General features: G+C 48.4%; 1 protein-coding gene across 10 annotated transcripts in view; it reads right to left on the bottom strand.

Annotated features, from left to right (window-relative positions):
• The window catches only part of garnl3 (GTPase activating Rap/RanGAP domain like 3), a 443,046-nt gene that overhangs the window by 3,819 nt on the left and 414,587 nt on the right, over positions 1 to 24,640 (bottom strand). For all 10 annotated transcript variants that reach the window (XM_078226419.1, XM_078226423.1, XM_078226417.1 and 7 more), the window contains 2 exons: positions 9,620 to 9,829; positions 6,294 to 6,414 (listed from right to left, as the gene is read on the bottom strand). In XM_078226419.1, the coding sequence (XP_078082545.1) occupies positions 6,294 to 6,414; positions 9,620 to 9,829 (331 nt within the window). The remainder of the gene's footprint in view (positions 1 to 6,293; positions 6,415 to 9,619; positions 9,830 to 24,640) is intronic.

The following is a 24,640-nucleotide window of genomic DNA, read 5'->3' as shown; positions in this document are numbered from 1 at the left end:
CGAGAGCTATAACCGGATTTGCACCGGCGAGATCTCAGTTTGAGTTTATCCCCCCCCTCCCACCCAAGAAAGGGAATGAGCCTGGTTTCCATCATTTTAAATCCATTAACATCTACTTACCGGCCTTGATGCCATAATGTCTGCCCACGCCATGTTCACCTACCCAGCCAGTGTGACATTACGCTGGCGCAAATCACGGCTGGTGTTCAAAGACAAGAACCAGTCATGATGACCATGCCGGGGGTATGGAGATAGGTAGGTATAGCACTGAGGTGGTGAGGGACATGGCCGGGCAGTGCCCTGACACTGCCCCCTGGTGCCAACCTGACACTGCCATGGGATCCCGATGTCCATGGAGGGGTGAGGTGGAGTGGTTCCTGATGTCCGTGAGGGAGGAGAGAGGGCTTTATTTTAACTTTGAGATCAGGGCGCCCTTCAGATTTCCTGTGTCGCTGGTGTGTTTAGGCCCCACCCCTCCAGCTGACTGCATGATCCCCATGATGTGGAGATGCCGGCGTTGGACTGGGGTAAACACAGTAAGAAGTTTAACAACACCAGGTTAAAGTCCAACAGGTTTATTTGGTAGCAAAAGCCACACAAGCTTTCGGAGCCCCAAGCCCCTTCTTCAGGTGAGTGGGAATTCTGTTCACAAACAGGGCATATAAAGACACAAACTCAATTTACATTAATAATGGTTGGAATGCGAATACTTACAGTTAATCAAGTCTTTAAGATACAAACAATGTGAGTGGAGAGAGCATCAAGACAGGTGAAAGAGATGTGTATTGTCTCCAGATGGAAAGCCAGTGAAACTCTGCAGGTCCAGGCAGGCTGTGGGGATTACAAATAGTGTGACATGAACCCAAAATCCCGGTTGAGGCCGTCCTCGTGTGTGCGGAACTTGGCTATCAGTTTCTGCTCAGCGACTCTGCGCTGTCGTGTGTCGTGAAGGCCGCCTTGGAGAATGCTTACCCGAATATCAGAGGCCGAATGCCCATGACTGCTGAAGTGCTCCCCAACAGGAAGAGAACAGTCTTGCCTGGTGATTGTCGAGCGGTGTTCAGTCATCTGTTGTCGCAGCGTCTGCATGAACACCGCTCGACAATCACCAGGCAAGACTGTTCTCTTCCTGATGGGGAACACTTCAGCGGTCACGGGCATTCGGCCTCTGATCTTCGGGTAAGCGTTCTCCAAGGCGGCCTTCACAACACACGACGGCACAGAGTCGCTGAGCAGAAACTGATAGCCAAGTTCCGCACACATGAGGACGGCCTCAACTGGGATATTGGGTTCATGTCACACTATTTGTAATCCCCACAGCCCGCCTGGACCTGCAGAGTTTCACTGGCTGTCCTGTCTGGAGACAATACACATCTCTTTAACCTTGATGCGCCACTCACATTGTTTGTATCTTAAAGACTTGATTAGCTGTAGGTATTCGCATTCCAACCATTATTCATGTAAATTGAGTTTGTGTCTTTATATGCCCTGTTTGTGAACAGAATTCCCACTCACCTGAAGAAGGGGCTTGGGGCTCCGAAAGCTTGTGTGGCTTTTGCTACCAAATAAACCTGTTGGACTTTAACCTGGTGTTGTTAAACTTCTTACTGCATGATCCCCGTCAGCACTCTGGAATTGCTGTTGGATCAGGGGAAAAAAGGCATCTGTGAAGCCAGCGGATTTCACATGGCTTTCCTCGCCTGATCCAGCAGTCTGTGCACAACTGGGAAAATTCCACCCTCTGTTTCTCTCTCCACGGATGCTGCCAGACCGGCTGAGTTTTTCCAGCATTTTCTCTGCTTTTATTTTAAGGAAGTTGGGACTGTTGTCCCTGAGGAAGTGAAGGAGAAGATTAAAGGTTATTTATTAGTGTCACAAGTAGGCTTACATTAACACTGCGATGAAGTTACTGTGAAAATCCACGAGTCGCCACACTCCGGTACCTGCTCGGGTACACTGAGGGAGAATTTAGCACTGCCAATGCACCCTAACCAGCATGCCTTTCAGACTGTGGGAGGTAACGGGAGCACCCGGAGGAAACCCACACAGACACGTGGGAGGACGTGTAGACTCCACACAGTCAGAGACCCAAGCCGGGAATCGAACCCAGGTCCCTAGCGCTGTGAGGCAGCAGTGCTGATCACTGTGCCGCCAGATCTGGTGGAGGTATGAAAATCATGAGGAGTCTGGAGAGAGTAGATGGGGAGAAACTGTTCCTATTGGTGGGAGGATCTAGAACAGAAGGACACAGATTTAAGATAATTGACAAAAGAAGGCAAAAAAGAAAAGGTGAGATGAGGGAAAGCGAGTTGTGGGGGTCTGGAGTGCACAGCCTGAGAGTGTGGCGGAATCAGGTTCAACTGAGGCATTCAAGAGGGAACTGGATTGTTATCTGAAAAGTAGGAACGTGCAGAGCGACAGGGAAGACGGCCGGGGAGTGGCACTGGGCAAGCTGCTCCTACACAGAGCCGGTGCAGGCACGAGGGGCTGAATGGCCTCCTTCTGTGCTGTAACAATCCTGTGATTCTGGTTCTGTGGTGTTCTCTATTTGTTAATATTAGTGATCAAAGTTAGGATAGGCCTCGGAAGGTGGGGGGGGGGGGGGGGGGGATGCGTTCATCCCTGATCAACCAAGCTTGTACTTTTGTCTGCCAATTTTAAAGCTTTACATGGAAGATAATTGGATTTGCAAAGCAATAGACAATTCACAGTTTGAGTTGATATCATGGCTGGCTGGATCTGAGCTCTCTCAGAGAACCGCGGAAATAAATATTCTGCCTGGAATTAAAGCACAGCTCTTCATCTTATCTTGTGACTACGGGAAAAACCCTTGCAGCCAATCCTCTCACACGGCTATCACACTGGCAAAGCCTTGGTCGCTACGCCAACGCACCTGGGATAAGGTCGCACTGAGAGGGAAGGTGAGTTTTTAATGTTACAGAAATCCTGATTGAGCAGCAGCGACAAGGGTAATGACTGAGATAAATCGCCAATCGCGATGCCACCATTACCCATCAGAGTGGTGCCAGGCACGTCCCCTCTCGCTATCCATCACTTGTTTCTGGGGGCAGCGGGGCAGCATTCTCCCCACGTCTGGGTGGGTTTCCTCCGGGTGCTCCGGTTTCCTCCCACACTCCAAAGATGTGCGGGTTAGGTGGATTGGCCATGCTAAATTGACCCTTAGTGTCAGGGGGACTAGCTAGGGTAAATATGTGGGGTTTACGGGAATAGGGCCTGGGCGGTCGGTGCAGACTCGATGGGCCGAATGGCCTCCTTCTGCACTGTAGGGATTCTCTGACTGGGATTAAGAAAACTATATATTTTTGTTGGATGCTTGGGAATTGCAAAGGTCCAGATTTCACTGTACTGGTGAAGGCAAGGCTGTCAGTGCTCACTGTTACTACAGGTTAACCCGACAGCAAGCAGCAGCATCTGTACATGTGCTGTTAAATGTGGAAATGTGGCAGTCACTGTCAGTGTTATTCTGCTTCTCCACAGACTGTGCAAATGCAACCCTTGCCATGGAATCAGTACAAAAAGCATTCTAATGGCGTGTACTTTGGGAAAGTATGAATCATAGATCCCTACAGAATCTGCACTGACTCTCTCTGACAACGTACCATGCCCAGGCCCTTTCCCCCACCCTATCCCAGTAACCCCTTAGTGTCCCAAGATGTGTAGGTTAGGTGGGTTGGCTAACCCACCTAACCTACACATCTTGGGACTCTCAGGGGCAATTTAGCATGGCCAATCCACCTATCCTGCACATCTTTGGGCTGTGGGAGGAAACCGGAGCACCCGAAGGAAACCCACGCAGACACGGGGAGAACGTGCAAACTCCACACAGAGAGTGACCCAAGGTTGGAATTGAACCTGGGTCCCTGGCGCTGTGGAGCAGCAGTGCTAACCACTTCGCACTGGTTTCAGATTAAAGATTATGTTACTATGAAATAAAAATGTTCGAGCTGGTGCAATCAGAAATGAGTGAGTTTTTAAAACGGCATAATAAGAAACTGACGCTGAATAACTCCTAAAACTTTACAAGTGTGAAGTCTTATTCCTTCAAAATGCATTTAAGTGGGCATGGAAAACACTGCCTTCCCCACTTTGCAGTGATGTGAGCATGTAGGTAATAACAATTTCCAGTTATATAGCACCTTTACCAATAGTAAGGTGCTCCAATGTGTCCAAATCTGGCTGCTGCTTTCATTGTTGTAGGATGGAGTCATTGGTACAAGATTCAGGGTCGCACATACATAGTCCTAATGTATTTGTCTTTTTTCTCTTGTTTTCTGTTTTATTCATATCCCTTTACTCCTTGCCCTCTTCTGCCCCCATTTCCATCCTCCGTTTCTGGTCTTTCATTCTTGTCTATCTGGGTGCTCTTCACTTTCTTTCTTTGTCCCATCTTGTGCTCACCGTGCCTCTCTTCTTAACTGTACCCCTTTTAAACCATAGAAACCCTACAGCACAGAAAGAGGCCATTCGGCCCATCGAGTCTGCACCGACCACAATCCCACCCAGGCCCTACCCCCATATCCCTACATATTTACCCACTAATCCCTCTAACCTACGCATCTCAAGACACTAAGGGCAATTTTAGCACAGCCAATCAACCTAACCCGCACATCTTTGGACTGTGGGAGGAAACCGGAGCACCCGGAGGAAACCCATGCAGACACGAGGAGAATGTGCAAACTCCACACAGACAGTGACCCAAGCCGGGAGTCGAACTCAGGCCCCTGGAGCTGTGAAGCAGCAGTGCTAACCACTGTGCTACCGTGCCACCCGACCACTGTGCTACCGTGCCACCCTCTCTTTAACTTCTTTTTTCCCATCCCTACAGGCGCAGGTGTCAATCTTTTGGGTTTCCCTACCATGAGGAAGGTGAAGAAAAGCCGGAGGTTACTATGAATGCTGATCGATCTCAAGAATCTATAGTGCCAATGGACATCATCTGATGGTTCAATGGGCCAGGCAGTATTAATAGCAGCTCTTTGAAGGATTAACGGATATTGCACAGCGGGTGGCATGGTGGCACAGTGGTTCGCACTGCCGTCTCACAGAGCCAGGAACCTGGGTTCAATTCCCAGCTTGGGTCACTGTCTGTCTGTGCGGAGTCTGCACGTTCTCCGTGTGTCTGCGTGAGTTTCTCCCACTGTCCAAAAAACGTGCACTGGCCATGCTAAATTCTCCCTCAGTGTACTCGAGGTAGCAACTAGGGGATTTTCACAGTAACTACATTGCAGCGTTAATGTAAACCTACTTGTGACACCAATAAATAAACTTTAAACTTAAAACGGTCTGTCAGAACGTATATTGGCACAAGACACAAAGTAATCTACCAAGCGAGGCTGGCAGGATGCCCTCTAGAATTAGATCATTTGCAATTAAATGCCAAAAAGCCCCCGTCTTCCAGAATGGCACATTCCCCAAGGCACCGGATGGCATGAAAACCCATTCCACAAAACTGCTGGGCTTGGGTACAAAGTATCATTTGATTCTGTTGATTTTTTGATGGGTCACTGTTATAGTCTCGCTTTGGCTCCTCTATTCGAAAAGTTTAGCAAGCTGTCGATGATTGGGACGGTACTGTGGTGCGGAAAATCCCACCTCACCCTTGTCAAACATCTCTCAGGCTGGACAGCTTGGCAGTTGGTTTAATATTGAAACTAAAAGAATCCAGAATAATGGATATGTGGAAGGTGGATCCAACAGAGGGTGGCGGAGAGAGGTCACTGAGGAGCTTCTGCGAGAAGTCGGCTGAGTCTCTGTAATAAGTTTGCAGAGGCAGAAGTCCCTTCACCAACATCCCTTCATTTACAAACTCTAACAGCAGTACACAGAGTGCTAGCAGTTAACAGTCTACCTCCGGGTGTGCCAGAGGAACTGACACTCCCAGTTAAATACAAGGCAAAGACTCCCTGATTGGCCCATCAATTGGATCTTTAATCAAGGAGTTCATACTCCAATAGGCCAACCTCAATGGCCTGATTGAAGTCATTACAGACACCACGACTGAATAGCGAATGGCGGAAGAACCTGGTGGCAAGGAAGCCCCAAACATTACATCCCAGAAGCGTTTTCATCCATTCCTCCTCCTGTAACCAAATGTTGACCCCAGAATAACCCAGTACCTACAGTTACTGAAGCTGATGTCCAGGAATCTTTTAGGCAACCAATGCCACTATCCGTTCCCCCCCGCCGCCCCCCACCTCCCCCCTGCACTCCCCCACCTCACCTGACGGCAAGCTTTCTCTTCAGGAAGATCTATAACATTGATGGGTGCTTACCTGTCGCTGCTTGTCGATCTCACAGCGCCTTTCCTAAGCTCCTCATCCACCCCTTTCCGGGCCCACTTTTTCTGCTTTGGAGCTGTGTCAGATTTGGTTGTAGTTGATTCAGTCGTCAAGCCTAAAGTGACAAAACGGAAAATGTTCAAGGCAGGAGCAGGAGGCGATGACTGATTGAGAGCAGCGCGGCCGGCTTGATGAGAAACGATAATGCAGTCAAGGCTGGTGGACTAGATTAGAAATCAATGAAGTGCCTGTTAAGCACAGCAATCCAATTCAGCAATTTGCATAACACCAGATGAGAGCTTCCCAATAGAGGGTGAAATGTTTGCGACAATTCTGGAAATTTGGCAAACGAATCATGTAATCCAGGTGGAGAATCCTTTATTTGAAACCCTCGAGGCAGATAGTGTGTTGGATTTCAGATCATTCTGTTTTTTGGATACCACGTGTAAACTTACAATCGTCTCGGCCTGGGCTATCTATAGTCTAAAGTCAATAAAACGGCGAGAAAAGTAAGATGTGCCACTGAATAATAAATACAGGGTACTTGAAAATGTTTCTTTTTAACATGTTCATCGCAAAACTCGCAAGGTATACAGTGCAGGCAACAACTAGATTTTCCGTGCTCAAGGTTAAAACATTGTGTTTTTCAGATGTGTTTGGTTTTGGATTTATGGATGCAAAGCATACTCAACCTTTCATTGAATCCCTACAGTGCTGAAGAGGTCATTAGGCCCATCGGGTCTACACTGTCTCTCCAACAGAATATCCTACCGTGCTCAACACTCCGGCGCCTGTTTGGGTACACTGAGGGAGGATTTATAGTGATTAGCCCTGCTGCCTCACAGCATCAGGGACCCGGGTTCGGTTCCCGGCTTGGGTCACTGTCTGTGTGGAGTTTGCACGTTCTCCCTGTGTCTGTGTGGGTTTCCTCCGAGTGCTCCGGTTTCCTCCCACAGTCTGGAAAGACGCGCTGGTTAGGTGCATTGGCCCGAACAGAGTGTGGAGGGAAATTTCACAGTAACTTCATTGCAGTGTTAATGTGAGCCTTACTTGTGAGTAATAAATAAACGTTACAACTTTACCAGCACATCTTTGGACTGTGGGACGAAACTGGAGCACCCGGCAGAAACCCACGTAGACACAGGGAGAACGTGCAAACTCCACACAGGCAGTGACCCAAGGCTGAAATTGAACCCGGGTCCCTGGCACTGTGAGGCGTCGATGGTAGTCATGATGTGGAGATGTCGGCATTGGACTGGGGTAAGCACAGTGAGAGTTTTAACAACACCAGGTTAAAGTCCCAACAGGTTTATTTGGTAGCAAATGCCATTAGCTTTCGGAGCGCTGGAGCAGTGCTGGAGCAGCGCTCCGAAAGCTAATGGCATTTGCTACCAAATAAACCTGTTGGACTTTAACATGGTGTTGTTAAAACTCTCACTGTGAGGCAGCAGCGTTAACCACTGTGCCACTGTGCTGAGTGGTGCGTGTAGGAACAACTAAACTCATTAGTGCTGTCAAGGGATCATTGGTGAAGGAGAAAGATTCAAGTTAGTTCAATATTTTCTTCAGTTTTGGGTTTCAGCTTTTCATTCTGAAATAATATCTTGCAGCTTGATAGGATAATCTGCTTGTTCAAAAAGCAGAGTGAAGCCCAGCTGAAACAACTCTCCTTTAGAAATGTATTATAATTCATAGTTACTCAACTCAATTTGCACTGCTAACCATACAGCAAATAAGGAATTGTGAGGCACATTATTTGATCTTTCTGATTCGTGCTTTACTAAAACAATGTCTGATATCTAATTGTGTCAAGAGATAAAGTTTAAATTTTAAGTTTGTTTATTAGTGTCACAAGTGGGCTAACATTAACACTGCAATGAAGTTACCGTGCACCAGTGGGCCAAACCTGGGGAGGGTACAGAGGAAGGGGGTGGGGGAGGGGGGGAGGGGGAAGGGAGGCAAAGATGGAGAGAGGAAGAAAGAGAGAGAAATCAAGGAAAGACAGCAAGAGGAGAGAGAGAGGGAAAGGAAAGGGAGGGAGGAAATAGAGAAATTTGAGGAGAGAAAGTGACTGAGAGGGAGAGAAAGAAGAAAGCAAAGGAAGGGAGGGAATAGGGGAGTCTGAGGAGCAAGAGGATGGCAAAAAATTGAAGGAGAGAGAGATTGAGAAGAGAGAGTGAAGGAAAGGGAGGGAGAAAATGGAGAGAGGAGATTGAGGAGCAAGAGATTGAGCGAGGCGGAGAGAGAGGAAAAGGATGAAGGGATATAGTGGAAAGAGATCGGGGAGCGAGAGGGGAAAGGAGAGGGAGGCAAAAATAGACAGAGAGAGAGAGAGGGAGATTGAGGAGAGAAGGAAAGGGAGGGAGAAAATAGAGAGAAGGGTTGGGGGAGAGAGACAGTGGCAGAGGAAGGCAGAGAGAGAACGCAAAGAAAAGGGGAGGAAGGGAGGAAATAAAGATAAGGAGATCAAGATGAGAGAAAGAGAGGGGGGAGGGAAGGGAAGGTGGAAATAGAATTCAAATGGACAGAGCAACTGAGAGAGACAGACAGAGGGAAAGAGAGAGACAGGTAGAGAGTGAGTGAGAGAGACAGAGGGAAAGAGAGAGACAGATAGAGAGTGAGAGAGAGGCAGACAGAGGGAAAGAGAAAGACAGATAGAGAGCGAGTGAGAGAGACAGACTGAGGAAAAGAAAGGGGCAGATAGAGAGCGAGTGAGAGAGACAGAGGGAAAGAGAGAGAGAAATAAAGAGCAAGTGAGAGAGACAGAGAAGAAGAGAGAGACAGATAGAGAGCGAGTGAGACAGAGGGAAAGAGAGAGGTGGATAGAGAGCGAGTGAGAAACAGACAGAGGGAAAGAGAGAGACAGATAGGGAGCGAGTGAGAGAGACAGAAACAGAGAGACAAAGAGAGGGAGAGAGAAAATAGGGATTTAAGAGGTAAACAACAATTGTACAATACCAACAGAATATTGGTTTTAATTGCCCAGAGTTATAGTGGGAGCTGACATGACCAGCCTCTCCAGCTCCTGCTGAAACACCAGCACTCTTCATTATGGGCTTACTCACACAACATGCAAAGCACCCAGAAACCTCGTGTCCTGCCCTGCAGCGTTACAGAGCGGCACAGCGACCTGAGTTGGAATCTCATTTTGAATAACACTGCTGCAAGTCTACAATCCCTCACTGAGTGGGTTCCTCCAAAATCTGGGGAAGGTGCCGGGCACCGATCAGGCAATGTGGCAAACTCAGAATCGGGCAAAGCCAGCTGACTGAGTTACCGGGGGAGGGGGCGACAGTTTGTCATTCAGGAACGAGCCTTACCCAGCAACTCTTTGCGTGTTCTGCATGCAATCTCTTTGATCTCCATGCGGGAAAGCGAAAGGGAATGGGCCACGGGCATTGCTGAAATTCCACTGGACGTTGGGGTGGTAATAACCTTGGCAACCAGAGGTGACTTCAAAGGCCGCTCAATGCTCCTTCCAACCAGGTTACTGAGAGGAATCTTATATATGTGTTTCCACTGAATTTCACCTTAAAAATAGAACACAGCAAGATTGTTAGCAACGATCCATCACAACGTCTTACACAGGCTGCTTAATGTTGCCAATGAGATATAAAGTGAAAATGATCATTAATTATAATGGGCTATCATATCCTTCTATAGCGTCACCTCTACAGTAAATCCTGGTGATTTTGTTGCAGCAACTGATAGAACTGACATAACCAATTCACAGTCCGAAAGATGTACTGGTTAGGTGTATTGGCCGTGCTAAATTCTCCCTCAGTGTACCCGAACAGGCTCCGGAGTGTGGCGACTAGGGGACTTTCACAGTAACTTCATTGCAGTGTTAATGTAAAGCCTACGTGTGACACTAATAAATAAACTTTAAACTTTAAAACTTTAAATAAGTTATTTATTAGCATGGTGTCGATGTTAGAATGACTTTAGTGACGAACTGTTAAATTTTAAAAATGAACATATGTTTAAAAAAAAGACTGTATCAACTTAACGAAAAAGTGGAAATGGCGCATGATCTGATTAGAATGGTGATGGAAGCAGATTCAATATTAACATTCAAGAGGGAATTGGATAGATACTGAAAGAGGAAAGATTTGCAGGACTCTGTGCAAACAGCAGGGGAGTGGAACTCATTTGCAACTCATTTCAGAGGACTATTTTAAAGAAAGATCTTGTGCCTTTCTCAGGGTTACAAAACCAATGTACAGAGTGGACTGAGCAAGTCCGTAATCCATCTCCTTGCTTTCGGCAAAACCCAATTCAAATTCAAATTGAATCCAATTCATTGCCCCCACAATAGAGACATACTCGAGCCAAGCGTGACACCTGATGGCGGGCTCGATCCTACGCTTGATCTCAGCCAAAAGGTCAAGAACTGTAGGCGAGGTGGACTGATTAGTTTCCTTCTTATTCTATGATAGTGAGAGTCACTCTTGATGGAATGTGCTAAACTGCACTGTGGATGTCACTAAAACGTTCACAATCTGGACTGTCTGTCAGTGTCTGGATGTACATTTGACATTTTTTAAGTTTATTAATTAGTGTCACAAGTAGACTTACATTAACACTGCAATGAAATTACTGTGAAAATCCCCGAGTCGCCACACTCCAGTTCAAGTACACTGAGGGAGAATTTAGCACGGCCAATGCACTTAACCAGCAAATCTTTCGGACTGTGGAAGGAAACTGGAGCACCCGGAGGAAACCCACGCAGACACGGGGAGAGCGTGCAGACTCCACACAGACAGTGACCCAAGCCAGGAATCGAATTCGGGTCCCTGGCACTGTGAGGCAGCAGTGCTAACCACTGAGCCACCGTGCAATTATCAGTATGCCACCGGTAAATTTTTGGCACTTATTAATAATGAAGAAAAATCTAGCTGCAGCAAGTCTCTCGACCTTCTAACGATAGCAATCCTATCAATCCTCTTAAGGTTAAAATCAATGACGTTCTGAAAGTTAGGTTGAAAGCAGCAAGTCCCGAGTGAGTGAGTTAGCAACATTCCTCAGTGACGTTGCAATTTCAGATGATGTAACTGTTAATGACACAGTGATTGTCAATATTCATGAAAAGGAAGGTTCGCCCACTTGGAACAGGTGTCACCTTCCCTGCTGCCAACTGCAAAGAAATCATCGTCATTTCGGTGAGGGCACACCAGAAGGTGGCGTGATGGAGACATCACATTATTTCCACATAGACAGGAGATGTGTGCAAGTATCCACTAACTGCATTACTAATCTCTGTTTTGTTAATACACTGAGCTTGAATATTTCACAGCATTTCGTTGCATTGACGCATATTGATACTCATCTTCAACAATACTCATAATTACAAACAGACACTAAGGGCCCGATTTTACCATTCAGGCGCGAAAACTTGGTAAAGTCGGGCATGAGGAGAGTAACGCGATCCGCGCCCACCTCTGCGCCGGTTCCTTTACCGAGGCCCGGAAATGGCCGCGATTGGGACCGCGCCTGAAACGGGCGTGACGGCCATTTAAATGCACTTAAATTGATTTAATAGTCTGCTGCCACTCTGCCTGTGATCAGTGAGGGGGGGGGGGGGCGGAAGGTGGGTCCCCTGCCACTCTGCCTGAGATCAGTGGGGGGGGGGGGGGGGAGAAGGTGGGTCCCCTGCCACTCTGCCTGAGATCAGTGGGAGGGGGGGGGGGAGAAGGTGGGTCCCCTGCCACTCTGCCTGAGATCAGTGAGGGGGGGGGGGGGGGGGGGGGGGGAGAAGTGGGTCCCCTGCCACTCTGCCTGAGATCAGTTGGGGGAAGGGGTCCGCTGCCACTCTGCCTGAGATCAGCGGGAGGGGCCCGCGATCAGTCTTGGTAGTGGGGGGGGGGGGGGGGGGGGGTATAAGGGAGGGTCAGTAATGTTGTGGGGGTGGGGCAATGTCCGTGGGGGTCAGGGGGAGGCATTATCCGGCCCGGGAGGGATGTGGCAGGGGGACCGCATTCTATCATTTTTTTCCGTGCATGCGCAGTTGGAGGCGCCGATCGGAGCTGCAGGGTTTCAGGCGCGTTAAGCCCCACCCACAGGCTTGTGCAGTGCGATTCGGAATCGCTGATATTTTTCAGGCAGAGTGGGTATGATGGTGCCTGAGAACAGGTCTAAAAATCGGATCTGAAACGCTCCCAGTTTCAAGTCTGCCCAGCACTTAGAATCAAAATGGTAAAATAGGACCCTAAGTGTTTAACTCACTGCCACTTCTCTTCCAGGAATGCCTACCCTGAAGAAGTACTGCTCTTCTCTCTGACAGGATTTCCATCTGTCTCTCCACACCCCCCCACCAACCCCCCCCCCCCAATCCACCTTCTTTCCATTTCTCCCTTCATGTTGGACAAGGTATTTTCCAAGACTCGCTTCCACAGCTATATTTCCTTCCTCAGTTGCTCTCTTCTCTCTGATGTGGAGATGCCGGCGTTTGGACTGGGGTAAGCACAGTAAGAAGTCTCACAACACCAGGTTAAAGTCCAACAGGTTTATTTGGAATCATGAGCTCTGAGGGGCACTTACCTGATGAAGGGGCAGCACTCTGAAAGTTTGTGATTCCAAATAAACCTGTTGGACTTTAACTTGGTGTTGTGAGACTTCTTACAGTGTCTTCTCTATGGACTGCCTTTAGCTCCTCTTAGTCTTTCCCCGCGTTTTTGTGGCTATGACTCATCTTTCATTCCCTCACCCCACAGTATAAATATCTCTGCCTTTTAGCTTTGACAAAGGGTCATCTGGATTCGAAACATCAGCTCTTTTCTCTCCTTACAGATGCTGCCAGACCTGCTGAGATTTTCCAGCATTTTCTCTTTTGGTTTCAGATTCCAGCTTCCGCAGTAATTTGTTTTTTTTACACAGGACTTAATTTTGGTAACGCCTTATTTAAACTCATATTGTCATTGGAGTCATGCGTCAGAGTTATTCCCTGAATCGGGTAAGATGTCCTTCTAACATTATGTAGGATTGGGCTGCAATCCCTCATCTCAAGCAGCATCTATGAGGGTAAATTCAGCAAGGCAGCTGCCTCAGTAGACTGTGGTTTAACAGGGGTATGGGTGCAGCAGGCATGCTGAACTCCATGGCTCACACACTCATTGACTGTATGAGGAGTGAAGCCCTCAACATGTCTCCAAATGCGCCTCAGCTAGCAACATTGTCCGACATGGCACGGTGGCACAGTGGTTAACACTGCTGCCTCACAGCTCCAGAGATTCTGGCCTTGGGTGTCTGTCTGTTTGGAGTTTGTAAGTTTCCCCCCCCCATGTCTGCATGGGTTAGCTCCGGTTTCCTCCCACAGCCCAAAGGTGTGCAGATTAGGTGGATTGGCCATGCTAAGTTGTTCCTTAGTGTCTAGTGATGTTTAAAGTTTATTTATTTATTAGTGTCACAAGTAGGCTTTACATTAACACTGCAATTAAGTTACTGTGAAAATGCCCTGGTCACCACACTCCTGGGTGGGTACGCAGAGGGAGATTTTATCTTGGCCAATGCACCTAACCAGTACGTCTTTCGGACTGTGGGCGGAAACCAGAGCACCTGGAGGAAACCCACGCAGACATGGGGAGAACATGCAGACTCTCCACAGATAGTGACCCAAGGGAATTGAACCCAGGTCCCTGGCGCTGTGAGGCAACAGTGCCAACCACTGTGATGGATGTCAGAAGCTTCCTAAAGGAAGAACATGAGGTTGAGAGGCAGAGAGAGGTGCAGAGAGGGGAATCCAAGGCTTACGGCCTTGTCAGCTGTGACACAAGCACCAGTGGTGGCAACAGCAACCCACAAGGAGACAAACATATTTTTCAATGTTCAATATCTCTGACCCACACCATGCAGGCGTTTCTACTCAATGGATACTAGACGTAGGGGGATATCGTTTCCCACAGGCAAGAGGCAAAAACCATGATTAACTCCTGCGGAACATCACTGAAACCTGAAGTTACAGCATTGATCAGAATGCGTGTGTCTGGCCATGTTGTTAAGCTACATTATTACAGGAATTCTTTAACTTATGAACTAGTTATAGAATCATAGAATAGAATTTCTATGGTGCAGAAGCAGGCCATTCGGCCCACCGAGTCTGCACCAACTCTTTGACATAGTTGGCGGGATTTTATGGTCTCACTTGGGGGAGACTGGAAATTCCCACCCAAGGTCAACAGGGATTTTTGTTGTCGGACCCTCACCCGCGGCGATTCCACGGCAGGCGAGGTGGTAGAGTTCCAGCTAGTATCTTACCCAGGCCCTCTCTCCCACCCTACCCACGTAATCCTACACATTTGCTGTGGCTAATCCATCTAAACTACACACCTTGGGACGCTAAGGGGCAACTTAGCATGGCTAAGTGACTCACCTGATGAAGGGGCAGCGCTCCGAAAGCTCATGATTCCAAATAAACCTATTGGATTTTAACCTGGTGTTGTGAGACTTCTTGCTGTGCTTATCCCAGTCCAACACCGACATCTCCACATCAAAACTCCACACAGACAGTGACCCGTGGCTGGAATTGAACCCGGGTCCCTGGCGCTGTGAGGCAGCAGTGCTAACCACTGTGCCAGCGTGCCGCCCCCACCATGATTTAAATGAATGGGGGGAGTAAGTTCGAGGAGGCGAATGACCTACTTCCACCCTTCTGTTGCTTTATTTTATTTGCAGAATTCTGTACTTCCATAACTTGCTGTGAATGCCCACTGGATAATAGTTTACCTGTCAGCCGCTTGATATAAGAGTCTGTCGCTAGCTGCTAATATTGCTTCAGAGTCTATGCCAGGGCTGTGAGGCTCTCAGGAGCCAGTCAGCAAGTCTGCAGCATTTGTCACTGGGATTACTGAGGTCATCAAACTAATCTAGGATTCCATCGTAAATGTTCAAAGCAATAGCCGCACAGATGAATCTCCGGGCCACTGCTGAGATAGAGCCTGGGCGAAGCAAATGTTGCATGTCCATAGATTCAAATGCCATGTTAAAATGTCAAGGAAATTGATTTTTGGATTTAGTAACCACAGTATTCAGAGCTACCAGTGCTCTGCGATGTAGGCAAAGCCTGGTCACTAACAGAGTTAGAAGTTTAACAACACCAGGTTAAAGTCCAACAGGTTTATTTGGTAGCAAAAGCCACACAAGCTTTTGGAGCTTGCAGCTCCGAAAGCTTGTGTGGCTTTTGCTACCAAATAAACCTGTTGGACTTTAACCTGGTGTTGTTAAACTTCTTATTGTGTTTACCCCAGTCCAACGCCGGCATCTCCACATCATCACTAACAGAGTTACCAGGGGAGGCGATGGCCCAGTGGTATTATCGCTGGACTATTAATCCAGAAACTCAGGCAATGTTCTGGGGACCCGGGTTCGAATCCCGCCACGGCAGATGGTGGAATTTGAATTCAATAAAAAATATCTAGAATTAAGAATCTACTGATGACCATTGTCGATTGTGGGGGAAAACCCATCTGTTTCACTGATGTTCTTCAGGGAAGGAAATCTGCTGTCCTTACCTGGTCTGGCCTACATGTGACACAGTAAGAAGTCTCACAACACCAGGTTAAAGTCCAACAGGTTTATTTGGTAGCACAAGCCACTTATTTTTGCTACCAAAGTTTTGCTACTGATGTTCTTCAGGGAAGGAAATCTGCTGTCCTTACCTGGTCTGGCCTACATGTGACACAGTTAGAAGTCTCACAACACCAGGTTAAAGTCCAACAGGTTTATTTGGTAGCAAAAATAAGTGGCTTTTGCTACCAAATAAACCTGTTGGACTTTAACCTGGTGTTGTGAGACTTCTTACTGTGTTTACCCCAGTCCAACGCCGGCATCTCCACATCATGACTGCATGTGACTCCAGGGCCACAGCAATGTGGTTGACTCTCAGCTGCCCTCAGGCAACTTGGGATGGGCAATAACTGCTGGGCCCAGCCAGCGACACCCATGTCCCAAGACTGAATTTAAAAAAACATTGACAGTCAGCAAGCGATCACCTCAGCGGTTTAAAACGAGCTACATTTTTGTTTGTGCTTTTCATTTTTTGATGAACTGTTGGTGAATGTGGAAGAATGGAAACATTTTCTGTTTTGAATACTTACATAGTCCTGGTTGATTATTCTCAGGCCAAGCGTAATGCAGCTGGGTACAGAGTACTCTGGTCCAACAATGGCCCAAAAATCCTCAGGCCTTGATCCTAGGAATTAGGTCAGAAAGGTGCCTGCCAGTGTTAACCCCAATGGAATATGTTGGTTCAGCAGCATCTTCCTAGAGGCTGATGTGCTCCATCTTTCTGGAATACTGAGCTCCTACATGTGTAGGTCCCAGAGAAGTTTGGGAAGCAGAGAGTCCCATTGGAGGAAATTGCCACCACTTTGCGTTCCCCATCTTGTAAGTGGTGGGCAGAGGTTCACCCCTTTACAAGGCTGACCAGTAGTGGGGGCAAGGGGAGGCTCACCACATGGGGAGAGCAACAATTAAACCCTGGTGTGTTAGCTTCTGGGCTCTCAGGGGTGCAGGAGTGTGGGGTGGGGGTGGGTCACAGTGCCTGATCAAAGGATTCATCATCAGGAAGGTGCGGCCCACTGAGTGCCATGCCCTTTGCTGCCCACCCCCTCACCACAAAGTCTCTTCCTGCCACCACTCACCTACGCCTGGCTCCCTCCTCAGTCTGAGACCGAAAGTGGCCGTAGCACAGGCAGAAGCCACCAACCATCCCACTGAGATGCTGGTCTCTCTGATTGGCCAGCAGCTCTCGGTGGGTGGGACTTCTGCCCAGGGATCCTTGAACCCGAGGTTGGGGATGGGGGAGAGGCCCGTCACTAGCCTACCAAGTGCCCGAGTGGCACAAGATGCAGCTGGTCTTTTCCAATAGAGGCAGTAAGGGGTGGAGTGGGGGAGAGGGGGGCCTCGCCAGCTCTCCAGCCACTTGCTCATGCTGTTTTGGTGGGCACCTTGAATTTAGTGGCGCTTGCACCCGCCTTAAGCAGTTTAAAGTAATTTATTTATTAGTATCACAAGTAGGCTTACATTAACACTGCAATGAAGTTACTGTGAAAATCCCCTAGTCGCCACTCTCTGACCCTGGTCACCTGCACAAGATTCCGCTGCCCTTTGTCATGAACACTTACTGCCCTCAGGTCAACCAAGGATGGGCAACTGTCTCGGTAGTGACATCAACATCGTGAGCGGCACGGTGGCACAATGGTTAGCACTGCTGTCTCACAGCGCCAGGGACCCAGGTTCGATTCCAGGCTTGGGCCACTGTCTTTGCGGAGTCTGCATGTTCTCCGCGTGTTTGCGTGGGTTTCCTCCGTGGGCTCCGATTTCTTCCCACAGTCCAAAAGACGTGATGAGTGGTTGCATTGGCCATGTTAAACTCTTCCTCAGTGTACCCGAACAGGTGCCGGAGTGTGACGACTAGGGGATTTTCACAGCAACTTCATTGCGGTGTTAATGTAAGCCTACTTGTGACACTAAGAAATAAACTTACTTTACATAGTCTAAGAACGGTCGCCATTCTGGCAACTGGTGTAATTTGTATGGTGAATATGTCTGTATATTTTTACACTTTCGGAATATCCTATAAGTAACTTCATTGCAGTGTTAATGTAAGCCTACTTATTGGGAGATGCTCATTGCCTTGCAGTTGTGTGGCACAAATGTTACTTGCCGGTTATGAGCTCAAGCTTGAATGCTGCCCTGGGCCTTGATGCACATGGGCATGGATTACTTGGTGAGCTGAGGAATTGTCAATATAACTGAACACTGCAGAATCATCAGCGAGTGAAGCAGCTGAAGATGGTTGGGCCTCGTACACTACCTGGAGGAGCTCCTGCAGTGATGTCCTGGGGTTGAGATGATCATCCTCTCTTGTACTCACTATCCCTTGTCCTCATAAAGATTCGCTGCTGTCACATTTTTGTTAATATATGATGACAGATTTCCTTCCATCTACAAGGTGGGAATGGGATGGTAGGCACAAGGAAAGTGGCAGCGAGGCATTGGCCACTTGCTCATGCTGTTTTGGTGGGCACCTTGAATTTAGTGGCGCTTGCACCCGCCTTAAGCAGTTTAAAGTAAAGTTTATTTATTAGTGTCACAAGTAGGCTTACATTAACACTGCAATGAAGTTACTGTGAAAATCCCCGAGTCGCCACACTCCGGCGCCTGTTCGGGTACACTGAGGGAGCATTTAGCACGGCCAATGCACCTAACCAGCACCTCTTTCGAACTGTGGGAGGAAACCGGAGCACCCAGAGGAAAGCCATGCAGACACGGGGAGAATGTGCAGACTCCGTACAGAGAGTGACCCAAGCCAGGAATTGAACCCGGGTCCCTGGCGCTGTGAGGTAGCAACGCTAACCACTGCGCCAGTGTGCCGAAACAGGCAGGAAGCCTTCACATATAGAACATAGAACATAGAAAGCCACAGCACAAACAGGCCCTTCGGCCCACAAGTTGCGCCGATCACATCCCCACCTCTAGGCCTATCTATAGCCCTCAATCCCATTAAATCCCATGTACTCATCCAGAAGTCTCTTAAAAGACCCCAACGAGTTTGCCTCCACCACCACCGACGTCAGCCGATTCCACTCACCCACCACCCTCTGAGTGAAAAACTTACCCCTGACATCCCCCCTGTACCTACCCCCCAGCACCTTAAACCTGTGTCCTCTCGTAGCAACCATTTCAGCCCTTGGAAATAGCCTCTGAGAGTCCACCCTATCCAGACCCCTCAACATCTTGTAAACCTCTATCAGGTCACCTCTCATCCTTCGTCTCTCCAGGGAGAAGAGACCAAGCTCCCTCAACCTATCCTCATAAGGCATGCCCCCCAATCCAGGCAACATCCTTGTAAATCTCCTCTGCACCCTTTCAATGGCTTCAACATCTTTCCTGTAATGAGGTGACCAGAACTGCGCGCAGTACTCCAAGTGGGGTCTAACCAGGGTCCTATAAAGCTGCAGCATTATCTCCCGACTCCTAAACTCAATCCCTCGATTAATGAAGGCTAGTACGCCATACGCCTTCTTGACCGCATCCTCCACCTGCGAGGCCGATTTCAGAGTCCTATGGACCCGGACCCCAAGGTCCTTCTGATCCTCTACACTGCTAAGAATGGTACCCTTCATTTTATACTGCTGCTCCATCCCATTGGATCTGCCAAAATGGATCACTACACACTTATCCGGGTTGAAGTCCATCTGCCACTTCTCCGCCCAGTCTTGCATTCTATCTATGTCTCGCTGCAACTTCTGACATCCCTCCAAACTATCCACAACACCACCTACCTTGGTGTCGTCAGCAAACTTACCAACCCATCCCTCCACTTCCTCATCCAGGTCATTTATGAAAATGACAAACAGCAAGGGTCCCAGAACAGATCCCTGGGGCACTCCACTGGTCACTGACCTCCATGCAGAGAAAGACCCCTCCACAGCCACTCTCTGCCTTCTGCAGGCAAGCCAGTTCTGGATCCACAAGGCAACAGCCCCTTGGATCCCATGCCCTCTCACTTTCTCAAGAAGTCTTGCATGGGGGACCTTATCGAACGCTTTGCTGAAGTCCATATAGACCACATCCACCGCTCTTCCTTCGTCAATGTGCTTGGTCACATTTTCAAAGAACTCAACCAGGCTCGTAAGGCACGACCTGCCCCTGACAAAGCCGTGCTGACTACTTTTGATCATACTAAACTTCTCTAGATGATCATAAATCCTGTCTCTCAGGATCCTCTCCATCAACTTACCAACCACTGAGGTTAGACTCACCGGTCGGTAATTTCCCGGGCTGTCCCTGTTCCCTTTCTTGAATATAGGGACCACATCCGCAATCCTCCAATCCTCCGGGCCCTGCATGAATCAGAGTCCTGAGGGAACTGGAGTCTTCAGATGTCCACCCAGTGGAATAGTGCTGAACAGAATCGTTGCACGGGTAACATTGTCCCAAATCCAACAGTCCAAAAACCGGACACCTTTACCTTGGGAGAGAGATTTAGGCACCGTTCCCAGGACAGTGATTCAAGTGTTTGTTTGTCTCTCCAATCCCTGCACACATATGAGCGGTAAATCCTCCATCCTCGTTCGCAGCAGGGATTCTCCGATGCTGCTGAGAGTGAATGGAGTTTTGGCTGGAAGGCCAAATTCTCCATTCTTGCCGTCGACGATGAGAAATAGAATCATAGAATCCCTACAGTGCAGAAGGAGGCCATTCAGCCCATCGAGTCTGCACCGACCACAATCCCATCCAGGCCCTATTCCCGTAACCCCATATATTTATCCTGCTAATCCCCCTGATGCTAGAGTCAGTTTAGTATGGCCAATCAACCTAACTCGCACATCTTTGGACTGTAGGTGGAAACCGGAGCATCCGGAGGAAACCCACGCAGACACGGGGAGAATGTGCAAACTCCACACAGACAGTGTGAAGAACGTCATTTGGCCCATCAAGCCTGCACCGTCAACAATCCCACCCAGGCCCTATCCCCGTAACCCCATGTATTTACTCTGTAAATCTCTCTGACACTTAGGGGCAATTTAGCATGGTCAATTCACCTAACCCACACATCTTTGGAGTGTGGGAAGAAACCGGAGCATCCGGAGGAAACCAACACAGACACGGGGAGAACGTGCAAACTGCACACAGACAGTGACCCAAGGCCGGGTGAACCTGAGTCCCTGGCGCTGCGAGGCAGCAGTGCTGTCCACTGTGCCACCATGCCACCCTAACCTTGGCCCTCATGCTGCCAAAGCATAAATCCTGCCCATACCTCCAAAAAACAATGGCTTCAATCGACTACCATGTCCATAATAATTCGGTATAAATGGAGCAAAAGTAAGTTTTCAAAATGATTTTTGTGGGGTCAGGAGGCGCATTCATGTTTTTTCTGGACCCCCCCCAAAAATAATCGAAACACTAATGCCCCCACCCCCCACCCCTGCTCCTCACCTCACCCGGACCAGCTGGAATCTGCTCAATGGAAGATGGCACACGTAAACATGTCCCATGAGTCATTTCATGTGATGAAAGAGGTTGGTTCGCTGATGAACATAACTCTTAGTGAAGAGTTGTCTCGCTGCTGGATTATACACAGGATAATAGGTGACTGGCGGGGAGTTAAAAGACATTAATTTAATCGCAAAGTAGATGTTAACATAATAAATCATGGCAAGAAAGCTCAAACCGTTTAACATCAGGAGAACTCAAGAGATTGAATTTCTGCCTTCAATTCGTCATTTAGTCTTTTATAATATGTGATCACAATGTTTCACATATATTGTGAAATTTAAATCGAGTATTTCCATGGCCTGAAGTCACAGGTCGATATGTTGCTTACCAATCTATTTCTCACAGTGTTCCATTGATGACTGGAGCTGAAACCGCTTACAGATAATTCTCTAATAAATGCTAAGGTGGAAATAGGAGTCAGCTGATTGTTACAGCAGGTGACCTTTTGCTGAAAGGTTACAGGAAAAGGCCAGACATTCTTGTCATTTTACAACTGTATCGCGTGTAGTTCTGGTCGCCACACTAGCTTTGGAAGCTTTGGAGAGCACGCAAAGAAGGTTCACCAGGATGTGGCCTGGTCTTGAGGGCGTTGGTTATGAGGAGAGTTGAATAAACTGGGATTGTTTTCACTGGAAAGACAGAGGCTGAGGGGAGACCTGATAGAGGTCTACAAAATTATGAGAGGCACAGACAGGGTGGATAGTCATAGGCTTTTTCTCTAGGGTGGAAGAGTCAATTACAAGGGGACACAGGTTCAAGGCAAGAGGGGGAAAGTCTGAGGGAGATATGCAGGGGAAGTTTTTCACGCAGAGTGGTGGGTGCCTGGAACGCGCTGCCAGAGGAGGTGGTGGAAGCAGACACATTAGCAACATTTAAGAGGCATCTGGGTGGGTACATGAATGGGGAGGGAATAGAGGGATACAGACCGAGTAAGGGCAGGAGGTTTGTTTTTAAGTTTAGCTAGGGCATCATGATCGGCACGGGCTTGGAAAAGTAAAGTTTACTTATTAGTCACAAGTAAGGCTTACATTAACATTGCAATGAAGTTACTGTGAAATTCCCCTAGTCGCCACAGTCCGGCACCTGTTCGGGTCAATGCACCTACCCAGCACGTCTTTCAGCCTGTGGGAGGAAACTGGAGCACCCGGAGGAAACCCACACAGACACGGGGAGAACATGCAAACTCCACACAGATAGTGACCCAAGCTGGGAATCGAACCCGGGTCCCTGGCGCTGTGAAGCAGCAATGCTAACCACTGTGCCACCATGCCACCCCATGGGGACTGAAGGGCCTGTTCCTGTGCTGTGCTTTTCTTTGTTCTTTGATCTTCTCCTTGTTCTAACACTAACTTACATTGACATTACACCTTCCAGTGAGTAAAGTGTTCTAAAGTGCTTCTCAGGATCCATAATCTGATAAAGACAGGCAGCGGGACACCAGAGATATTAGGTTGGATGACCACAAAAACTGGGTTAAAGAGGTTTTATGGGAGGTCTGAAAGAAGGAGAGAGAAACAGAGAGGTCAGACAGTTTAGGGATGGAATTCCAGAGCTCAGGATCGACACGGGTGCCAATGATGGGGTGAGGAGAGTGGGAATTGCACAAGAGGCCAGAGTGGGAAGAATGCAGATTTTTTGGAATGCTGTACGGCTGGGGGATGTCCCAGGGACAGGGACGGGGCAAGAAAATAGAGGGATTTGGACACGAGAATGAGGATTTTAGCTTCGAGGCATTGTTGAGCCAAAAGCTAATGTTGGACGTTAAGCACAGCGATGGTAACTCAACAGCAGCATGGACCGCAGAACTGAAAACAGTGGCCAGAAAAATGGTGCTGCTTCCAAATCTTCAAACCAATTTCTTCAATTGATGCATCCGCAAGCAAGTCTTCCGCGGAGCGGCAGAGATTTCACAGGAGTTATTCTGTAACGTCAGTGATGGCATTGTGCAAATCAGAGTCACAGGTCCCCAATCCAGCCAGGTGCTTCCAACCAATCTCCCAGGAGGTACAGAAACACCATCTTGTTCATCCTCCCACGTAAAGCAGACTTTCTGAAGGGGTGCTACAGCGCTGAAGGTGTTGTCTTACAGCTGAGACGTTGACCTAAGGCTGCTGCAGTTAATGGCACTATTTAAAGATGGAATTCACCTAGTATCATAGAATCCCTACAGTGCAGAAGGAGGCCATTTGGCCCATCAAGTCTGCACCGACTCTCCGACACAGTTTCTTACCCAGGCCCACCATCCTGCCCTATCCCATGGCTAATCCACCTCACCTACACCTCCCGGGACAGTAAGGGGCAATTTAGCATGGCCAATCCACCTGCACATCTTTGGACTGTGGGAGGAAACCGGAGCACCCATAGGAAACCCACGCAGACACGGGGAGAATGTGCAAACTCCACACAGACAAACACTCAAGGCTGGAATTGCACCCGGATCCCTGGCGCTGTGAGGCAGCAGTGCTAACCACTGATAGCTTGGGGGAAATCTGCCATTGTGCCAGATGACCATAGGCTGCTCTCCCCTTTGAGGGGGAGAGCTGACTGGTGGTGATTTAACCTGAGGGTCACCACACCTCAGGTGAGGGGCAAGGTTGAGAAATTGGTCATGAATAACCTCAGCCGGTCCGGGAATTGAACCTACGCTGTTGGCGTTGCTCTGCACCACTAACCAGTTCTCCAGGCAACTGAGCTAAAGCGACCTCTACTCTGCCACAAACACCCCCAGAATAGATGACAGAAAATGCTAGTCACAGACCGGAAACGTTTCTCTCTCTGTACACACGTACTGCCAGACCTACTGAGGTTGAAACTTATTTCATGGGTTGGGGTTTCGCATTAACGGCCCTCCTGTCCCCACAAAAACCATTTCGAAAACTTACTGTGACACACTGTTCTGAGCACAGATGCGGGGGGAGGGGATTATGAGGAAGAACTTATCATTTACGCAGCGGGTGATAATTTCCCGCATTTTCTGTTTTGATTTCAGATATTCCAGGGTCTACGATGTTTCACTTTTGCACCAAAATAGAGTAACTTGCCGTTCATCGCATTTGCTTCCGTGCGGGATCTTGCTGTGCACAAGTTGACAGTTGCGTCTGTCCACGAAGCAACTCTTCCAAAGTAATTCGTCGGCTGTGACGTGTTTGGGCCTCTCCCGCAGGGCGAGCATTTTCGCCTCAAGGGAATGAGATTATGGGAGCAATTGAAACAAAAAACAGAAACGCAAAAGATTGCGGCCGCTGGAAATCTGAAATAAAAACGGAAAATGCCAGAAACGCTCGGCAGGTTGGGCAGTATCTGCGGAGAGAGAAACAACAGTTCACGTTTCGGTCCAGTTT

The sequence above is a fragment of the Mustelus asterias genome, chromosome 13 (assembly GCF_964213995.1).
Source record: "Mustelus asterias chromosome 13, sMusAst1.hap1.1, whole genome shotgun sequence".
Lineage (NCBI taxonomy): Eukaryota > Metazoa > Chordata > Chondrichthyes > Carcharhiniformes > Triakidae > Mustelus > Mustelus asterias.
This window is presented reverse-complemented; position numbering and strand designations above follow the sequence as displayed.